This window comes from Pristis pectinata, chromosome 4 (genome assembly GCF_009764475.1).
Source record: "Pristis pectinata isolate sPriPec2 chromosome 4, sPriPec2.1.pri, whole genome shotgun sequence".
Classification (NCBI taxonomy): Eukaryota; Metazoa; Chordata; class Chondrichthyes; order Rhinopristiformes; family Pristidae; genus Pristis; species Pristis pectinata.
The window spans coordinates 111,366,516-111,389,076 of record NC_067408.1 but is presented as its reverse complement, the minus strand read 5'-3'; the positions used below and the strand labels follow the sequence as shown (position 1 = coordinate 111,389,076).

At 45.9% G+C, this 22,561-nt stretch overlaps 1 protein-coding gene across 2 annotated transcripts in view; it reads right to left on the bottom strand.

The window, feature by feature from the left end:
- LOC127569802 (neural cell adhesion molecule 2-like) overlaps nt 1–22,561 on the bottom strand; it is a 1,233,142-nt gene that overhangs the window by 5,795 nt on the left and 1,204,786 nt on the right. For both annotated transcript variants that reach the window (XM_052014709.1, XM_052014711.1), the window contains exons 16-17: nt 1,389–1,593; nt 532–648 (exon numbers count right to left, since the gene is read on the bottom strand). In XM_052014709.1, coding sequence (XP_051870669.1) covers nt 532–648; nt 1,389–1,593 — 322 coding nt within the window. The remainder of the gene's footprint in view (nt 1–531; nt 649–1,388; nt 1,594–22,561) is intronic.

The window sequence follows — 22,561 nt, the reverse complement described above, 5'->3', positions numbered from 1 at the left end:
TCAACTGACAAAAATGAGATTGCACTTAAATTGCAATATCCATGTACTTCCACAGCTCTCTCTGACAAAGAGAAGTCAAAAAAAGCCTTCCCACCCCTCACCCCTGAGCTCAAGGCCAAATTCCTCATCCTGGGCTTAGTTCCAGCCAGAGGAAACCTCTCAATGAATGGCCCGCTAAGAATTTTAATTCATTGTAAGAGGTCCCCTTTCACTCCTTTAACACGGAGAATAAAGGGTCACCCTGTAACCTCCTCAGAGCACACCATCTGGAGGGATATGGGCTGAATGCAGGAAATTGGGACTAGCTGGGTGGGCACCATGTTGGCATAGACTGGTTGGGCCGAAGGGCCTGTATCCATTGCTCTATAACTCTACGGCTCTCTATGACCATCTGATCCCAGGCACCAAATAGTGGGGCATTAGCGTTGGCTGAGACACAGAGAGAGCTCCCACTGGCCCATCCTACAATCCCCCTACTCTCACTGTTGCCCCGGGAAATGGAAGGGGGTGGGGTGTGTGGACCAGACTTACTCGGGCTCTGTGAGGGGGGTGGTCTCGTTCGGTTCATTTGCTGAGCTCCCATCGTGGTTTGTGATTGGTTCATCTTCCGTCCTCATCTCCACTATTGGCTCCTTTGATCCATCCTTCCTGGGGAGGTAGAACGGAGAGCCGTCATAGAGTTATACAGCAGGGAAACAGGCCCTTCAGCCCAACTCATTCATGCTGACCAAGATGTCTTCTTGAGCTAGTCCCATTTGCCTGTTTATATTAATCCATACCCCTCGAAACCTTTCCCATCCATGTCCCTAGCTAAGTGTCCTTTAAACTTTGTAATCACCCCACACAATACTTGTACGATAATCTATTGGGCAGATTTTATTTCCCTATGATTGTACCCTCCTTTCCTCTGGACCCTGATGGTGAGACTTTCCCTCCCTCAGGACCCTGATGGTGAGACCCTCCGTTCCCTCAGGACCCTGATGGTGAGACTCCCCCTTCCCTCAGGACCCTAATGGTGAGACCCTCCCTTACCTCAGGACCCTGATGGTTAGATTCCACGTTCCCTCAGGACCCTGATGGTGAGACTCCCCTTTCCCTCAGGATCCTGATAGTGAGACTCCCCGTTCCCTCAGGACCCTGATGGTGAGACTCTCCCTTCCCTCAGGACCCTGAAGATGTGATTCTCCCTTCACTTGGGGCCCTGGTGATGAGACTCCCTCTTCCCTCGATGACAGCCCCCCTCCCTCTGGAGGGACCCTCTCTTCCCTGAGGGCCCTGACTGTGGGAGGCTCATCAATAGAAGCCTCCTTCTTCACCTGGGTCGCTCTGACGTTACTATTCCTCCCCAGAAGTCAGCGAGTACCACATGCCCAACAACTCCTACTTACAAATACGCTGCTTTGCCTTCTTCTGCCTCCTTGGCCTTGGTGCTCGAGCTGTTCTTTTTCCCACAGATCCTTGTGGCGATGCACATCAGCACTCCGCACTGTTTCATGAAGAAGCAGCTGATGTCCGTGATGACCAGGATGAGCAAGAGAGCAGCAACAGCGAGACCAATGACGGCCCCGAGACCCAGGCTCCGGAACAGGGTGTCTGAGAAGCAAAGGAATAGCATATCGATAATGGCCAGTGGCTGGTCTTTTGTAGAATGATCAAGGCCTTTTGATGGTCAGTTGTGTTCCTCGTCACCCAGTGACCGTCTGCCATACAGGCCCATGGATGGAAACGCAATGGGGATCTCGCTAACCCTCCATTTGTCCAAGTCAAACTCGAAGTCAAAGTTGAGTTTATTGTCAAATGCACAAGTACATGTATGCACAGGTGCAGTGAAAAACTTACTTGCAGCAGCATCACAGGCACATAGCATCACAGGTGAGCAGCATTCACAAGAAAAATAAATTATACACAATTTTTACATAAAAGTAACACAATTAGAATAGAAAAAAACAAGTCTATTTTAGTGCAAAGTGGTCAGAGTGGCCATAGTGTCACTAAACTGTAGTGGTGAGTAGGGTTTTGCTAGTTGGTTCAAGAACCGAATGGTTGAAGGGAAGTAGCTGTTCTTGAACCTGGTGGTGTGGGACTTCAGGCTTCTGTACCTCCTGCCCGATGGTAGCTGCGAGAAGATGGCATGGCCCGAATGGTGGGGATCTTTGATGATGGATGTTGCCTTCTTGAGGCAGCGCCTCCTGTAGATACTACTGATGGTGGGGAGGGATGTGCCCGTGATGTACTGGGCTGAGTCCACTACTCTCTGCAGCTTCTTACATCCCTGCACATTCAAACTGCCATACCAGACCATGATGCAACCAGTCAGGATACTTTCAACAGTACATCATACCCACAATATCTCCACAATATCTGCCATCTCTGCCCATTGCAAAAGGGAACTGAACCCACCCAACAGATTTAGTTCCTGCAATGGATCCAAGGAATGGGAATTTCAGATAAAAAGTCACACAGGAGGTGGCCAGGGTCACCGCTGGTTTAGACGGGGACAGTGGAGGGGATCTGCTCTCCTTATCACATGGTTCAAACAGCAGGGGGTAGAGGGCTAAAGATACAAGGGAGAATGTGAGGAAAAGCCCCTAATGTGGGAGGCAGTTGTAGTGGAAATCACTGCCTTCCAATCTGCTGGATACAGCATCAATCAGGGCTTTGGGAACTCATTGGGAATTGGATGGCCAACGCACACTGTAAATGGCAGGACCCTTAAGAGCATTAACGGACAGAAGAATCGTGGGGGTCCAAGTCCATAGCCCCATGAAACTGGCAGCACAAATAGAAAGGCTGGTAAAGAAAGCATATGGCACACTTGCCTTCATCGGTTGGGGCATTGAGTATAAGAGTCAGGAAGTCATGTTGCAGCTGGATAAAACTTTGGTTACGCCACGTTCGGAGTATTGCATGGAGTTCTGGTATCTCTATTACAGGAAGGATGTGGAGGCTTTGGAAAGGGTGCAAAGGAGGTTCACCAGGATGCTGCCTGGATTAGAGGGTATGATCTACAAGTAGAAGTTGGACAGAACTGGATTGTCTTCTCTGGAGCGTTGGAGGCTGAGGGGAGACCCCATAGAAGTTTATAAAATTAGGAGAAGCATAGATAGGAAAGACCGTCAGAGTCTTTTTTTTCAGGGTAGAAATGTCTTTCTTTTTCAATCTTTTTATTAATTTTCAAATTAGTACAAAATAATATATAACATTAGTAATTATACATCTGGTGCAAAGAGATCAAGATAGCAATCATAACAGTTAAAATATATAATCACAAGGAGTAAAAAAAAATAATCTAGTCCTCCCGTTCTCTTATTAAGTGAACAAATACAAAAGGAAAGATTGAAGAGAAATGAAATTTAATTATATGAAAGAAGAACTCCCAAATCAAAACAAAATATTGATAATAAACCAAAAATAAAGCCAAAAACTTCAAAAACAAAACTGGACTGATATTTCTTCAATGAAAAAGAAAAAAAATATTACTATGTCGTCAACTCCACTCCTCTGCATTCAAGGGTAATTGAGAGGGGTCTGAAAAAGGTCAGTTTATATCATATTGAATAAATGGACTCCAAACTTCCTCAAATTTAAGCGAAGGAACAACCGTACCACTCCTAATTTTTTTCTAAGTTTAAACATGCTATAGTTTGAGAAAACCACTGATAAATGGACCCATATGTACAAGGACAAGTTAGCCCGTTTTTATCATCATATAAATCCCATATGTGACAGATGTAATTCGAAGGTGTCTTCCCTGACACATATGTTTTGGTCCTGTCCCCTTTTGGGAAAATATTGGAAAGACATTTTTAACATTATTTCATCTGTATTGAACATTGATTTACAACCTCATCCGATTACTGCAAGTTTTGGGTTACCAATGATGCAATCTCGCCATTTATCTGCTTCTGCTTGTCATATGATCGCCTTTGTCACATTAATGGCCAAGCGATCCATTTTGTTCAAATGGTAGGGTAGAAGTGTCAAATACTAGAGGACATGCATTCAAGGCGAGAAGGGGAAAGTTCAAAGGAGATGTGCACGACAAGTTTTTTTAACACAGAGAGTGGTGGGTGCCTGGAATGTACTGCCATGGGTGATAGTGGAGGCAAGATACGATAGAAGTGTTTAAGAGGCTCTTAGGCACGTGAATGTGCAGAGAATGGAGGGATAGGGACCATGAGCAGGCAGAAGGGATTAGGTGTCATTAGCTTAATTAGTTCGGCAAAACATGGTAGGCCTAAGGGCCTGTTCCTGTGCTGTACTGTTCTATGTTCTCTGTTGCAAAGACGGCATAGACTTGGTGGACAGAATGGTCACCTGTTGGGTTGTAATGATTCTATGATATGAGCGTTGGAGGCTGATAGAAGTATATAAAATTATGAGAGGCATGGATATGGTAGACAGTCAGAATCTGTTTCCCAGGGTAGAAATGTCAAGTACTAGAGGGCATAGCGTCAAGTTAAGGGGTGAGGGGGGAAAGTTTAAGGGAGATTTATAAGGCAAGTTTTCTACACAGAGAGTGGTAGGTGTCTGGAACAGACTGCCGGGGCGGTGGTGGAGGCAGACATGATCGCAATGTCTAAGAGACATTTAGACAGGCACATGAACAGGCAGGGGACGGAGGGTTGTGGACTACGTTCAGGCAGATAGGATTAGGTTGGATTGGTATCGGAGTCAGAACCGACACTGTGGGCCAAAAGGCCTGTTCTATGTTCTATGTTTTAAATAAAGTGACAGCAATGAAGTAACTTCCAAGGCTAAAACTTCCTTCCACCGCACTCCTGTTAAAGCCCAGCTACACCAAGGGTGAGTCTGGGTCAGGGACCCCAACTAATGTTGGCAATGCTTAATGCTCAAATTGTCAAATGATATAACAGTGACATTCCTCATCATTAATATCCAATCATTTGGTCAATATAAAAAGATCATAATAAACGAGAAGGAAGAATTAAAATTAATTATTTCCCTCTTATTTCCCCACTCATGGCTGATGTCAGGACTGCTGGGACACCTCTCACTTTCTCTCCCACGACCACCGGTTTGCTGATCCATTTACAGGATCACTGAGTGCTGCACTCAGCAAGGTTCATTGATTTGCAAATATGATCTTTGTATCCCATGCAAGGAATGGATGGGTTTTGGGTTTTGGCCGCTGGCTTTGCATGTTGTTTAGGAGGAGGATGAGATTCCAGGGTCTGGGAAAACTCAGCATGCAAGTCCTCTGACTGTTCAAAGAGATATTCCTGCCTGGTCTTTGTGTTGTGTGCCTTACAGCAAAAGGTTGAACACAATGACTCAAAGGGGTGGGAACAGAGTCACAGTGTTATACAGCACGGAAACAGGCCCTTTGGACCAACTTGTCCATGCTGACCAAGGTTGTTACCTGAGCTAGCCCCATTTACCCACATTTGGCCCATATTCCGTTAAACTTTTCCTATCCATGTACCTGTCCAAGTACCTTTTAAATGGTGTTAATATACCTGCCTCAACCACTTCATTCCAATATACCCACCACCCTCTATGAAAAAGATGCCCTTTGGGTCCCCTTTAAATCTTTCCCTTCTCACCTTAAACCTATGTCCTCTAGTTTAAGAGTCCTCTACTCTGGAAAAAAGACTGTGGCCATCCAACTTATCAATGCCCCTCCTGATTTTATAAACCTCCATAAGGTCACCCCCTGTGTCTCCTACGCTCCTGGGAAAACAGTCCCAGCCTATCCAGCCTCTCCTTATAACTCAAGCCCTCCAGTTTGAATAGCATCCTTGTCATTTTTTTCTTCACCCTTTCCAGCTTAACGACATCTTTCCTACAGCTGGGTGACCAGAGCTGCTCACAATGGAGTACACCCGCCAGCCCCTTGAGCTTGCTCCACCATTTGAACCTCCTTGACTCTCAAGTGGGTTGTAGTCGATGAGAGTGCTCATGAGTAATATACAATCTCAAACTGATTAGTGAAAGGTAAAGGCATAAGAAACAAGGTGCAGCCGGAGTGGGGCATTTGTGAGGCCAGATTCTGCTCTAACTCCATCTACGTTTGCAGATGACACCACCGTAGTGGGCTGAATCTCAAATAATGATGAGTTGGAGTACAGGAAGGAGATAGAGAGCCTAGTGACATGGTGTCATGACAACGATCTTTCCCTCAATGTCTGCAAAACAAAAGAGCTGGTCATTGACTTCAGGAAGCAGGGTGGTGCACACGCTCCTGTTTATATCAACAGTGAGATGGTTGAGAGCTTCGAGTTCCTAGGCATGAACATCACCAATAGCCTGTCCTGATCCAACCACATCGATGCCATGGCTAAGAAAACTCATCAAGAGTTAGCATGACGCTATTACAGCGCCAGCGATTGGGGTTCACTTCCCGCCGCTGTCTGTAAGGAGTTTGTACGTTCTCCCCGTGACTGCCTGGGTTTCCTCCGGGTGCTCCGGTTTCCTCCCACATTCCAAAGATGTAAGGGTAGGTTAACATGGGTTTAAATGGGTGGAGCGGACTCATTGGGCCAGAAGGGCCTGTTACTGTGCTGTAAATAAAATTTTTTAAAAATTGGCATGTTCCCGTTGACCCTCACCAATTTTTAAATATGCACCATAGAAAACATCCTATCTGGATACATCACAGCTTGATACGGCAACTGCTCTGCCTGTGACTGCAAGAAACTGCAGAGAGTTGTGGACACAGCTCAGTCCATCACAGAAACCAGCCTCCCCTCCATTGACTGTCTACACTTCTCGCTGCCTTGGTGAAGCAGCCAGCATAATCAAAGACCCCACCCACCCCGGACATTCTCTCTTCTCCCCTCTCCCATCAGGCAGAAGATACAAAAGCCTGAAAGCACATACCACCAGGCTCAAGGACAGCTTCTATCCTGCTGTTATAAGACTATAGTATGGTCACCTAGTGCGATAAGATGGACTCTTGACCTCACAATCTACCTCGTTATGGCCTTGCACCTTATTGCCTGCCTGAAATGCACTTTCTCTGTAACAGTGACACTATATTCTGCATTCTGTTTTTGTTTTTCCCTTGTACTACCTTGATGTACTGTTGTAAAGAAATGATCTGTACGGACAGCAGGCAAAACAACATTTTTCACTGTACCTTAGTACATGTGACAATAATAAACCAATTTACCAATTAAACATTTTTTTTGGCCCCTCAAACCTGCTCCACCATGAAACGAAGATCATGTCTGATCATCCACCACTGTACCATTTTCCTGCCCCGTCGTCATACCCCTTGATTCCTCTCGTACCCAGAAATCTAACAAGCTCTGTTCTGAATGGGATAGAGAATTCCTGGGAATCTCTGGTCCCTGACCGCCCAAAGCAGAGAAGAAGCATTCAGGATGGTATTGAAAGAAGAGAGATCTTTGATAAATGGAAGGAGTGCACTTGTCCAGGTGAAGGGTCTCGACCTGAAAGGTCAAATGTCTATTCCTCTGCACAGGTGCTGCTCGACCCACTGAGTTCCTCCAGCAGATTGTTGTTGCTCCAGGTTCCAGCATCTGCAGTCTCTGCACACTTGTCCACCCCATCAGCCACCACTTGCCCCACTTGAGGAAGAATCTAAGGTTCCTATAGCCACCCTCCCAGAAATCACTACACCAGAGTTGAAGCAAGTCACCCTCGATCCCGAGAAGAAGATTTTTGCTGTTTCTTTAAGTATGAACCGTTGGATGTTCCCTGTCACACACTTTAACATGCCTTCCCAATCCACCGCAGCCAACCTCACTGGATGAGGGCAGCCTAATTGTGATCTGATTGCACTGATAATAGGGACTCAGATGTTTTTCAGGAATAGAAATCAAATGCTTGCTTCCGCTGGTGACAGAGTGAAGAACGTGTACGGACAGGAGATGCTGCCTCACAAAGGCTGCATCTATCATCAAGGGTCACCACCATCTGGGCCATGCCATCTTCTTGCTGCTACCACCGGACGGGAAGTATACAAGCCTGAAGTCCCACACCGCCAGGTTCAGGAACAGCTACTTTCCTACAACCATCAGGTTCTTGAACTGACCTGCACAACCCTAACCCTACCTCAGCAACGGAATACTACAGACCACCTCTTGCACTGCCATGGACTTGTCTCTAACTGTGTCTTTGATTATTTTTGCACTAAGGTCTTGCTTTTGCACACTTTTTTTCACTGTATGGTATAATTTTATATATAATTTATATTCTGTGTTATTTGTACCTACCTGATACTGCTACAAGTAAGTTTATCATTGTACCTGTACCTCACTGTACTTGTGCACATGACAATAAACTCGCCTTGACTTGAATGTGATCCCTCCTTGCATGTACTAGAGGTTGTTTGCAGAGTTGGGCAGTTTATGGAGCTGGAATCAAAAAGCAAAAAATATCACAGATGCTGAAAACCTGAAATAACAATAAACAATGGATGCTGGAAAATCTCAGTAGGCCAGTCAGCATCAGTGGAGGGGAAAACAGTTAATGTCGTAGATTGACAAACCTGTTCTGGTACACCTCCCCCACCCCGCACCCATTGCAAGGGTGGGCTCCCAGCTTCCAGCCCATAGCTAAATCAGCTAGAAAGTTGGGCAGAGTGATGGCCGATGGAATTTAATCCAGACAAGTGTGAGGAAATGCATTTTGGAAGGTCAAATTCTGGTGGGACATGTAGAGTAAATAAGATAAGATGTCTTTACTAGTCACATGTACATTGAAACACACAGTGAAATGTATCTTTTGTATAGTGTTCTGAGGGCAGCCCACAAGTGTCACTACGCTTCTGGCGCCAACATAGCATGCCCACAACTTCCTAACCTGTACGTCTTTGGAATGTGGGAGGAAACCGGAGCACCCGGAGGAAGCCCACGCAGACACGGGGAGAATGTACAAACTCCTTACAGACAGTGGCCGGAACTGAACCCGGGTCACTGGCGCTGTAAAGCGTTACGCTAACCGCTACACTACCATGCCTGCCCTGGCAGGGTCCTTAGGAGCATTGATGTACAGAGGGCCCTTGGGATGCAAGTCCATAGCTTGCTGAAAGTGGCAATGCAGGCGGATAGGGTAGTGAAGAGGGCATTTGGCATGCTTGCCTTCATAGGCTGAGGCACTGAATATAAGGAATGGGTTGTCATGTTGCAATTGTACAAAATATTGGTGAGACCGCATTGGCAGTATTGTGTACAGTTCTGGTCACCACAGTACAGGAAGGATGCAGTAGACTGAGTGCAGAAGAGACTCACCAGGATATTCCCTGGAAATGAAGGGCTATAGAGATTGGACAGGCTGGGTTTGTTCTCACTGGAGTGCAGGAGGCTGAGGGGTGACCTTATAAAGTTATGAGGGGTATAATTAAGATAGATAGTCAGAATCCTTTACCCAGGGCAGGGGAATCTAAAACTGGAGGGCACAGGTGTAACGTGAGAAGAGAGAAATTTAAGGGCGATGTGAGGGGTAGGGTTGTCACGCAGAGAAGGTGCTGGTTACCTGGAATGAGCTGGCAGTGGGGGTAGTGGATGTGGGTACAATTACAACCCTCAACAGGCATTTGGACAGGTACTTCGATAGGAAAGACATAGAGGGACGTGGACCTAATGTAGGCAGATGGGATTCGTGTAGTGAGGCATCACGGTCAGGATGGAGGAGCTGGGCTGAAAGGGCTCCTTTCTGGGCTCTACAGCTCTATGATTCTATGGTACTCACCACACTCATCTTAATGGTGTGGACCCTCAAGGCCTGTAGATCAGATACTTACAAGAAGTCAATACGTGCTGGGAATGCAAGATCCCCGAATGGTCTATCATGTAAAACAACCAAAACCCCCCAAAAGAAGGACATGAAGGAAGACTGGAATAGAACATAGAAAATAGAACATTACAGCGCAGTACAGGCCCTTCAGCCCACAATGTTGTGCCGACATGTTATCCTGCTCTACGATCTATCTAACCCTTCCCTCCCACATAGCCCACCATTTCTCTATCATTCATGTGGCTATCTAAAAGTCTGTTAAATGTCCTTAATGTATCTGCCCCCATAACCTCTGCCAGCAGTGCGTTCCATGCACCCACCACTCTCTGTGTAAAAAACTTACCCCTGACATCCCCCTTATACCTTCCTCCAATCACCTTAAAATTATGCCCCCTCATGTTAGCTATTGTCACCCTGGGAAAAAGTCTCTGACTCTCCACTCGACCTATGCCTCTTATGATCTAGTACACCTCTATCAAGTCTCCTCTCATACTCCTTCTCTCCAAAGAGAAAAGCCCTAGCTCACTCAATCTATCCTTATAAGACATGCTCTCCGGTCCAGGCAGCATCCTGGTAAATCTCCTCTGCACCCTCTCTAAAGCTTCCATATCCTTCCTATAATGAGGTGACCAGAACTGAACACAATACTCCAAGTGTGGTCTAACCAGAGTTCTACAGAGCTGCAACATTACCTCACGGCTCTTGAACTCAATACCCCGACTAATGAAGGCTGTTTGAGAGGGGTAGGAGAAGGCAGGGACCATTTGGGCTGAATGGTCCAGCCCATCCTCTTTGTATAATGCAATTCTGTGAACCAGTAAGTGAGAGTTTTATGCTTTCCAGCATATCTGCTCCCCCAGCTTTCCGAAGCAAACTGTTCGTCGCGTCCTATTCTGAACGGATACGGTTCATTTCTCCCACTAACGCATTGTCAGCGGCACTCTCTGTAATCTGCTGGCGTGTCCAACAATTACCTGCAAACGTCTGACAATCAGATTTCTCCGTGCAGCTCATCTACATCGCAGGGAAAATGTAACATGTTGATTCATGAATAATGAGATTTTAATCTAATGACTGAGGAGGTGATGATAAATTTGCAAGTGGTGCTGTCAAAAGTGACTTCTGGAAAGACTTATTAATTATTGGTTAAAGATGATCATTCATGACTAGATACATCACACTCTGTCTTACAAGAAGGGAGAGATCTGGGTGAGTTCCCAACGTGCTAGGGGTTTGAGAGCTCTGGGGGGAGGTGGAATGATGCAGGGCTGGAATCAGGAATGATTCTGTAAGAGATACATGTGACACAAAGGAGAAATAGAGACTTTTAAAAATTTAATTGCAGAATTCTGTCTCCTGATAGAAGTATATTAAATTATGAGAGGCATAGATAGAATAGTCAGAATCTTTTTCCCAGGGTAGCAATGTCATATACTAGAGGAGATGCATTTAAGGTGAGGGGGGAAGGTTTGAAGGAGATGTGCGAGGCAAGTTTTTTTCCACAGAGAGCGGGGGGTGCCTGGAACGGGCTGCCGGGATGGTGGTGGAAGCAGATACAGCAGTGGCATTTTAGAGGCTTTTAGATGGACACATGAGTATGCTGGGAATGGAGGGATGTGGATCATGTGCAGGCAGAAAAGATGTAGATTAATTTGGCATCATGTTCGGCACAGACACTGTGGGCCGAAGGGCCTGTTTCTGCGCTTTGTTCCATAATGTGCTTGTCACAGGCAAGGCCGGCATTTATTGCCCATCCCTCATCGCCCTAGAGAAGGAGGTGGTGAGCTGCCTTCTCGAACTGCTGCAGTCCTTCTGGTGAAGGTGCTTCCACAGTGCTGTTGGGCAGGGAGTTCCAGGATCTAGACCTGGTGACGATGACAGAACAGTGATCTATTTTGGATGGAGTGCAGCTTAGAGAGGAACCTGCAAGTGGTGGTGTTCCCCTGCGTCTGAAACCCTTTTTCCCTCTCAGTGGTTGAAGTGGCGGGTTTGGCAGGTGCTGTTGGAGTAGCTCGGGCAAGTAGCAGCAGTGCAGTTTTAGGCAGTACACACTGCAGCCACTGTGCGCCAGTGGTCCGAGGAGTGAATGTCCAAGGTGGTGCACAAGTTCCCAGTCAAGTGGGCTGCTTTGTCCTGGATGGAGTTTGAGAGTTTTAGGTGCTACACTTATCCAGGCAAGTGGAGAATGTTCCATTACACTCCTGACTTGTGCCTTGTAGATGGTGGAAGGACTTCTGGAGTTAGGAGGTGAGTCAGTTGACATAGGATACCCACCCTCTTACTTGCTCTTGTAGCCACTCACACAAAACCTTTACGCTCACTGGATGTGGAAGTTCATCAAGTCCATCCCTAATTGCCCTTGAAGTGAGTGGCTTCAAAGGGCAAACACATTGGTGGGTCTGGAGTCACATATAGACCAGACAGGGAAAGCATTTTCTTCATTGAGTGAACCAGATGGGTTTTTACAACAATTTGAGAGTTTCGTGTCATTGTTGTGAATATTAATACTAACTTTTTTGTCCAGATATATTGAAGCATTTGAAGTTAAGTTCCCTAGCTACTGGCAAAGAGGGATTTTTAGAAAAAAACTACCCTGAACACTGAAAGTGGCCACGCAAGTAGGTAGGGTGGTAAAGAAGGTGCATAGCATATTTGCCTTCATTGGTCAGAGCACTGAGGATAAGAGTAAGGAAGTCATATTGCAGCTGTATAAAACTTTGGGCAGGCTGCACTTGGGAGTATTGTGCGCAGTTCTGGTTGTCCCATTACAGGAAGGATGTGGAGGCTTTGGAGAGGGTGCAGGAGGTTTACCAGGATGCTGCCTGGATTAGAGGGCATGTGCTATAAGGAGAGGTTGGAAAAACTTGGGTTGTTTTCTCTGGAGCGGCAGAGGCTGAGAGAAGACCTGGTAGAAGTATAAACTTATGAGAGGCGTAGATAGGGTAGACAGTCAGGATCTTTTTCCCAGGGTAGAAATGCCAAATAATAGAAGATATACATTTAAGGTGAAAGGGGGAAAGTTCAAAGGAGATGTGTGGGGCAAGTTTTTTTTTACACACAGAGATAAGATAAGATATCTTTATTGGTCACATGTACATCAAAACGCACAGTGAAATCCATCTTTTTTGTGTAGTGTTCTGGGGGCAGCCCGCAAGTGTCGCCACGCTTCCGGCGCCAACATAGCACGCCCACAACTTCCTAACCCGTACGTCTTTGGAACGGGGGAGGAAACCGGAGCACCCGGAGGAAACCCACGCAGACACGGGGAGAACGTACAATTCCTTACAGACAGCGGCCGGAATTGAACCCGGGTCACTGGCGCTGTAATAGCGTCACGCTAACCGCGACACTACCGTGCCTGCCCTAGAGCAGCGGGTGCCTGGAACGGGCTGCCAGGGGTGGGGTGGAAGCAGATACGATAGTGGTGTTTAAGAGCCTGTTAGATACACACATGAATACGTAGGGAATGGAGGGATGTAGATCATGTGCAGGCAGAAGAGATTTAGTTTAATTTGGCATCGTGTTTGCTGCAGACATTGTGGATCGAAGGGCCGATTGTTGTGCTGTGCTGTTCTATGTCCTATGTACTCATTTTTGGTATCTGGGTGTCACTGACGATACCAGCACTTCTAGTCCTTCCATCATTGCCCTTGAACTGAGTGGCTGGCTAGGCCATTTAAGAGTGGTCCAGAGTTACACATCGGCCAGACCAGGTTAAAAACGGCATATTTCCTTTTTTGAAGGTCATTGGTGAAGAAGTTGTGTCTTTTTTTTAAAAATCTGCTAGTTTTGGAGTTACCAAGGTCTATTATTTTAAAGAAAGACCTCCAGGTCAGTAACTGAATTTAAATCCACAGCTGTCACGATAGGGGTTAAACTAGGGTCTCTGGATTGTTTGTCAAGCCTTCTAGATTACCAGTCTAGTAACAACCACTGCAGCAGGGGCTTATTCTTGAACTCGTGTCTCAGGAATAATACTTCTTGCCTCTAAATATTTCCATATTTCCTTACGGCATAAATTGAGGCCATTTCGGCTGACTGAGTCTCACAGAGCCATCCCATTCTCCCCACAGTCCCAACAACTCCTCCCAGATTTTATCACTCACCCACACACTGGGGTCAACACTGGGATCTCACCTACCAACCCGCACGTCTTTGGGATGTGGGAGGAAACGGGAGCACCCAGAGGAAACCCACACAGCGACCAGGAGAACGTGCAAACTCCACGCAGACACCACCGGAGGTCAGGATTGAACCCGGGTTGCTGGAGCTGTGAGATCACACCACTAACAGCGTAACCCTGCATCGACCCCGCCAGATCTAATTTGATAAGGATGGCAAATTGCCTTCTGGAAATGAGTTTTTACCCAGGAGCCCAATAAATTTCACAGTCACCATTAACGATTCCAGATTTTCATTTACAGATCTTCCATTCAATTTAAATTCCCCAGGTGATGTGGTTGGAATCAAGTATCGGCGTAATGAGATAACTTGGGACTAACCGCAAGGACCTCCATTTTCCAGCACACCCACCCCTTGGTTTGACAGACTTGGCTGTGGGCCAGATTGGGAAGCCCCAGTGAGTCTGAGCTGGTGCCATTAACTGCTCGAAACTAAAGCACGACACATTCCAGTTGAAGGGATTGTTATTCACCAACATTTCGAATCAGATCACAGCTCCTCTTCAACACATTTGTTTCTCATTGACATGGTTGATGGAGACTTGAGAGAGAAAGAGAGAGAGTGATGAATTTGAATTCTTATTCATCACCATAATATCCATTCAATTTATAACTCCAGATCCTTTGGGTATTAAATACATTTAAAAAGCCGACTAATTATATTTCCATCACTTCAAAAGAAAACTCAATTTAGTTTAAGACAAATAGCAACGCACATGTTTATAAAATTAATTGACATTGATTTTGTCAGAAATGAAGTATTTCCAACACTTTAACTCATAAAATATTAATTACTATTGGCATCCTCACAAAGGGAGCTCTGCCTGTGCTGTTATGCTGAATAACAATATGAAGAAATGAAGCAAGTCTCTTTCCATCTGATCCAATTACGGAAATGTGAAGGACGTGTTGGCTGCTGAAAGCCGACTCAGTCAGCAGGGCCTCATGGCCAAAAGGAGGGGGAGACTTCTTTGGAGAAGAGGTCAACAGCTTGGAGATGGAGCCAGAGGACATGCCCCTTGGATGAGGCCGGGTTTTAGTTACTAGTAAAGCTTGTCCTTGGGGTCAGATTAAACAGACGTGCTTAAAGGAAGACTCTCGTTCACCTTGTACCTATCCTGATCTTGCAAAGCACTTTACACCAGTGACCACTGCTGTAATGTAGGCAAAAGGCACACAGCAAGCTTCCACATGTCATCAGGGACCCCCACCATCTGGACAATGCTCTTTTCTCGACGCTGCCATTAGGCAGGAGGTACAGGAACCTGAAGACCCACATCTCAAGGTTCAACAATAGTTTCTTCCCCACTGCCGTCAGGTTCTTGAACCCACCTGAAAAACCCTAACACGACCTTGGACAATATTTCTTTCCCTCTCTTTCAAATTGCACTAATGTTGTTATGTTTGTTTTGTCGTGTAAGTTATGTATAATTTGTTACTTAAGTTCACGTTAACTTATGTTTGTCATGTTTGTATGACCTTGCACCTTATTGTCTGCCTGCACTGCACTTTCTCTATAACTGTAAAACTACATTCTGCATTCTGTCATTGTTTTTACCTTGTACTACCTTGATGTACTGATGTGGTGATACGTTTTGTATGGATGGCATGCAAGACAAAGTTTTCCACTACACCTCAGTACATGTGACAATAATAAACCAATTTCCCAATGTACTCTGCTGCTGCTGCAAAACGCTAATTTTCATGGCATTTATGCCTTGCGTACGTACGCCTATGACACTTGATCGAAACTTGATTGGATCGTCAGGTTATTTGGTTACAGTGATCCTGGGTGAGGGGTGTGTATTTGGCCTGGGTTAGCTCCCCAACTCTTCTGAAAATTGGGGTGAGGGGTACTTTAGATCAACTAGATGGAGCCTTGGTTTAACACCTGATCTGCAAAACACCTGATCCTGACAGTGGAAGAGTCTATTGGAGTGTCTGCTGAGATGCATTGTAGAAATTTGAATGAATAGCCCTCGGACACTGAAGGGTGCTGAGCCACAGCAGAAATGGCCATTTGAAGAAGATTTTGTTCAGCTCATTGGCATGTTTTTTTTAAAAGTCTTACTGCATCACCCAGAGCTTTGGTTGGAGTAGAGGGTCTTTATAATATGATACATAAGCCCCTCAGCTGGGGAGAAAAGTACATCTTTTCCTGTTTATCATTAACTCACATGTGATAGGAAGCGGAGGTTTTGTTTTACAAAAAGGAAGTGAATCATCTTCCCTTTATTAAATATTCCATTAGTTTACAAGAAATGTGAGCAGCTGTGGTCGTTCATGTGAATAACACTCATAGATGAAAGAAAAGTGATAGATTACAGATCATTTCTTTTATTCAAAAATAATTAACATGATTGTGATAATCCTTGTATGTCAGATAAATGCAGAATGCCTTCGTGCACAAGTGAACAAATTAAGAACACACAGATGGCAGCCTTACAATAATAGTCTTAGTTTCACTGCACTAATTGTACTTGCGATCTGATCTTACCTGACTCTGTGCACCATCACCTTTTAAACAAGAACACTTTCCGTGTAATTGGAATTCTCTAAGTGGTTGTAGACACCATGACTCCAAGGTCACAGTGGTTACGTCTTAACTGAAATGGCCTTGGAAGCCACTCACTTCAGGGGTAGTCAGGGATGGGTAACAAATTCCTGCCTTACTAAAGGCTCCCACATCGCACAAAGGAACAAATAAAAAAGACATTACAGGTAGTCCCTAGGTTACGACAGGGTTCTGTTCCTGAGAGCGGTTGCTAACCCAAATTGTCCGTAAGTTGGAAATGAACAGAGACAGCGCGTGGGAGCAGATCGCAGAAACAGCGCTGAGGTGAGAGCGAGCAGGCACGGGAAGAGCGGCTGCCAGCCAGCCTCACTGACTCGGTGATTGAGTCTGCTCAGCGCTCCCGGCTCTGCTTGCCTCCACCCAACCCCCGATTGTTCAGGCCTGGGGGAGGTGGGGGAGAGAGAAGGCACATAGAAATGCCCCATTCCCGCCTGGAAGAAGATGCCTGCACCCCAGCAGAAGCCGGCAAATCCATCCCCTAATCCGCCCCACTGGTCTCCCAGTCGCTCGATTGTATGTATGTACAGGGTGTCCATAAGGCGGGTGTTTGTCACCCGGGGAGGAACTGTCGGCAGCAAAACCAGATCTTTGTTCTGGAGTTGGGAAGATCCTCTGGTCAAGAGATAATCAAGGACAAGTGCTTTGCAAACCCTTGGAGCTCAAGAAGATTCGTCAACAATTTATGCAACTGTGCATTGCTAATCGTTCCTAACACACTAACACCACCAAAGAAGTCATAGAGAGAAACAGACCCTCTGACATACTGCATCCACACATCAGCTGCCTGCTTAGACCAGTACTATGTTAGTCCAGTGTTCCCATCAACTCCTATGGAGGGAAATAAACAGTGTTTCGGGTCAAGACCCTTCATCAGGACTGGAAATGAAGAGAGCTTCCTTTCCAGTCCTGATGAAGGGTCTCAACCTGAAACGCCAACTGTGTATTTCGCTCCATAGTTGCTGCCCGACCTGCTGTGTTCCTCCAGCATTGTGTGTGTGTTGCTCCAGATTCCAGCATCTGCAGAATCTCTCGTGTCTCTGTGTCTGTGTTCCCATCAACTCCACCCAGATTCTACACACTAGGGGCAATTTACAGCAGGCAATTAACCTGTCAATCTGTGTGTATCTGGGATGGAAATGGAGCACCCCGAGGAAACCCACGTGGTTGCAGGGAGAACGTGCAAACTCCACACAGACAGCACCTGAGGTCAGGACTGAACCCAGGTCTCTGGTGTGTGAGGCAGCAACTCTCCCAGTTGTGCCTCTCAGAGCACAGACAACTGCCCACTGGACTGACTAACAATACGTGGAGGGAAAGAAACATTATGACCTGACCTCAAAATAAAAATAGCAAATGCGGGAAATGCACTGCAGGTCAGGCAGCATCTGTGGAGAGCAATGTTTGTAGATGACACAGAAAGCATCCTATCTGGATGCATCACCGCCTGGTATGGGAACTGTTCCTTCCAAGACCGCAAGAAATTGCAGAGAGTTGTGAACGCAGCCCAGTCCATCACATAAACCAGCCTCCCTTCCATGGACTCTGTCTACACTTCCCGCTGCCTCAGTAAAGCAGCCAACATAATCCCCTCCCACCCCAGTCATTCTCTCTTCTCCCCTCTCCCGTTGGGCAGAAGATACAAAAGCTTGAGAGAATGAACCACCAGGCTCAAGGACAGCTTCTATCTCGCTGTTATCAGACTCTTGAATGGACCTCTCATATGCTAAAAGGTAAACTCTTGAATTGATCTCCCAATCTACCTCATCTTGATACTTGTCTGCACTACACCTGTCTGCACTACACTTTCACTGTAACTGAAATACTAGATTCTGCCTTCTGTATTCCTTTTACTACCTCAAAGTAAATATGCATGGAATGATCTGTCTGGATGGCATACAACACGAAAGCTTTCACTGTAACTTGGTATATGGGACAATAATAAACCGATTACCAATACCAATAATAATGTTTCAGGTCAGTGACCTTCCATCAGGATTGGAAAGGCAAGAGAATGCGTTGTAAGGAGGTGGGAGAGTTGGAGGGAACGGGGAATATCTGTGATAGGATGCCAAGCAAGTGACACAAGTGGTGAGAAGATGATCCCAGCTGATCTGTCTGAGGGAGATAACTGAGGGCAGAAGAGAGAAAAGTCTAAAAATGGCCATTGAGTGGTTGATGTTGGCGATAGGTACTGAGGAATAAAAAGATGAATGAGCTACGATTCAATGAACAAGATAGGCGGTGACAACGTGGTTTGGCCAACTGACCTCTACCTCACGGAGGCTGACTGACAGTGCTCAGACACCTCCTCACACCCCTCGCTGGACCATGACCCCACAACTGAAGATCAGGCACCATCTCCCAGAGACATCACTTCCTCAGGAGACCTTACATGTACAGTCTTACAGTCCTCCCAACCCGAGAAAGCCGACTTCTACCCTCTGCCCAAGACCTCAAGCAGGAACACCAATTGTTTCAGCCTCATGGAATTTATTTCTTCCCAACTTGACTCCATCCTTTCTCATCTGGTCCAGTTGCTTCCCACCTACATCCATGACACCTCCGATACCCTTTAATAGTTTCCTGGTCCCAACTGGCTTGTCTTTACCACATTGCTCCATCGATCTATCCCATACCAGAAAGGCCTGAAGGCCCACTCTTCGTTCTACCAGTGCCTTTCCACCCACTCTCTTGTCCTCACGTTGAAAAACTTCTCCACGCAATTCTCCAAATCAAACCAAGAGAACTAGCATGGGTCCAAGCTATGCCCTTGTCTTTCAGTCCTATTCAAACCCCCCCTTCCGTCACCTCTTCTCTCAATGCATTGATGACTGCATTGGTGCTGCTTCCTGCACTTATATAGAATTGGAAAGATCTCAATCACTTGCTACCAATTTATGCCCTGATCTTATTACTGGTGTCAGAAATGTGGCGACACTTGTGGGCTGCCCCCAGAACACTCTACGCAAAAGATGCATTTCACTATGTGTTTCGATGTGCATGTGACTAATAAAGATATCTTATCTTATCTTATCTTATCTTATCTTATCTTATCACTGGGTGCATCTCTGCCCCATCCTCCCCTTTCCCAACATCTCCATCTCCAGCTCAAGGGAAAGGTGAGTGACCAAACTTCATTGTAAGTCCACTGACTCCCCGAGTGATCTGGGCTACACCTCCTCCCACCCTGCGTCCTGTAAGGATCCCATTCCTTGCTCCCACATTCTTCGGCTCGTTGTGTTTCTTCTCGTAATGAGACTTCCCCAGTTCCGATGAAAGGTCATTGACCTGAAACATTGTTTTTCTCTCTCCACAGATGCTGACTGATATGATGAGCATTTTCTGTTTGTATTTCTGATTTCCAGCAACTGTCGACGGAACTAGCTCAGGTAGGCAACATGGTCAACATGGACAGTTTGGGCCGAAGGGTCTGTTTCAACGCTGTACAACTCTATGATGCTCCCTATGCAGTGTTTTGCTTTAAGATCTTTAAGATTTTGTGCAGTTCTGGTCGCCCCATTACACAAAGGATGTGGAGGCTTTGGAGAGGGTGCAGAAGACGTTCACCAGGATGTTGCCTGGATTAGAGAGTATTAGCTATAAAGAGAGGTTGGACAAACTTGGGTTGTTTTCTCTGGAATGTCAGAGGCTAAGGGAAGACCTGATGAAAATTTATAAAACTATGAGGGGCAGAGATAGGGGAGACAGTCAGAGTCTGTTGCCCAGGGTAGAAATGTCAAATACTAAAGGACATAGGTTTAAGGTGAGAGGGGGAAAGTTTAAAGGAGATGTGTGGGGCAAGTGTTTTACACAGAGAGAGGTGGGTGCCTGGAATGTGCTGCCAGGGGTGGGGGTGGAGGCAAATACAATAGGTAAGAGGCTCTTTGATAAGCACATGAATATGCTGAGAGGGTAGGGATAGGGACCATGTGCAGGTTAAAGGCTAAACATTTTTTTTCCCAGATCCTGATGTGCCTTCAGAAATTGCTGGTTTGGATTTGAATTGCTCATCATGTTTTATCATTAGGCGGCATTAGCTTAATTAGTTCAGCACAACATCGTGGGCCGAAGGGCCTGTTCCTGTGCTGTACTGTTCTAGGTTCTATGTTCTATGTTATAATCTTTCACTGTTCCTTTCCAACTTTCTCTTCCCCTGCCATCAGCCACTCTCGCAGAAAATTTGCATGTGTTTTATCACTCAGACTATTTATGGATATAGTGGAGTGCGAGTATCCCAGTGCAGAACCCCCTGAACACCGCTGGCTCCTTCCTGCACACTCATTGTCTCCTGATTCTGAGCCAGCTCCCTTCGCCTCTGCACATTCCCTCCATTGTCAGTGGTCCCTCATCTGGAAACCCCTATGAGTAACAATCTCCTGCATTAGTTTACTCAAAGAAGGATCAGATCCATTTGTGGAACACACTATTCTCAATAAATCCCTGTCCCTGCACATTTGTCTGAATGTTCGGTTCTTTTATCCCCAGTTAACAGATCCGGACAACTCGCCCGCAAGTGAAATTAGACCTATCTAGCCAGCGTTATTGGTAACTGCCCTACTTAAATGAATGGCAGCTTAATTGGCTGCTGTAAAATACCTTAGGTGTGGGTGGGTGGCAGAAGTATATGGGTGGAGTTTGGTGTGAGGGAGAATAGGTTGCGGGGAAATGGGACTGACGGGATTACTCTGACAGCTGGCAATAGATGTAACAGGTCATGTGTTGAGAAAATATCAAAATATGATAGCCACATGAATGATAGAGAAATGGGGGGCTATGTGGGAGGGAAGGGTTAGATAGGTCTTAGAGCAGGATAAAATGTCAGCACAACATTGTGGGGTGAAGGGCCTGTACTGTGCTGTAGTGTTCTATGTTCTATGAGGTTTAGAGTCATGGAGTTATACAGAATGGAAATGGACCCTTCAGTCCAACTTGTCCATGCTACCTGAGCTCGTCCCATTTGCCTGCATTTAGCCCATATCCCTCTAAACCTTTCCTATCCGTCTATGTCCAAATGACTTTTAGATGCCATGACTGTATCCACGTCTACGAGTTCCTCTGGCAGCTCATTCCATAGATGGACCTCCCTCAGTGTGAAAATGTTGCCCCTTGGGTCCCTCTTAAATCTTTCCCCTCTCACTTTAAACTTACACCCTCCAGTTTTGGACTCCCCTACCCTGGGGAAAAGGCTTTGGCTCTTCACTTTATCTCTGCCCCTCATGATTTTATAAACCTCCATAAGGTCCTCCCTCTGCCTCCTGTACTTCAGGGGAAAAAGTCCCAGCCTATGCAGCCTCTTCTTATAACCCAAGCCCTCCAGTCCCGGTAACATCCTCGTAAATCGTTTTTGCTCTCTCTTCAGTTTAATGACACCCTTTCAACAACTGGAAAAAACCATCAATGCTGACTGGCTGGCAGAAGTGTAAACTTAAGCATTGATGATACACTTTGACACAAATTATGTCATCAAGGATGGAGAATAATTGATATGAACCCATGAACACTATCTCATTATTCCTTTTTTTTTGCATGATTTATTTATTTTTGTAATTTATAGGTTTTTATGTCTTTGCATTGTACTGCTGCTGCAAAACAACAAATTTCATGTCATCTAAGTCAGTGATAATAAATCTGATGCTGATTCTGACATTACTTCATTAAACATGTGAGTATTGTTACTTCAGCACACTTTGTTCACACGTTAAATCCGAGTAACATCAGTGGACAGGAACAGTGAGCTTGCAGTGGAGAGTTTGAAGAAGACGTGGAACTTCTCTCAGTAAGAGGTAGACAACTTGGTTAAAGGGACAGATAAAACAAGATACCACCCTGGGGAGGAACAAGTGAATTGGATCTCTATCACCTCTTCTTGTCTGATGTTTGGGGACATGATTCAATAGAGACTGGTTGCTATGGTTGCTATGGTCACTAAAGGAAGGAGGTGGAAGCCATAGAGAGGGTGCAGAGGAGATTTACAAGGATGTTGCCTGGAATGCGGAGCATGCCTTATGAAAGCAGGTTGAGGGAACTCGGCCTTTTCTCCTTGGAGAGACGGAGGATGAGGGGGGACCTGATAGAGGTG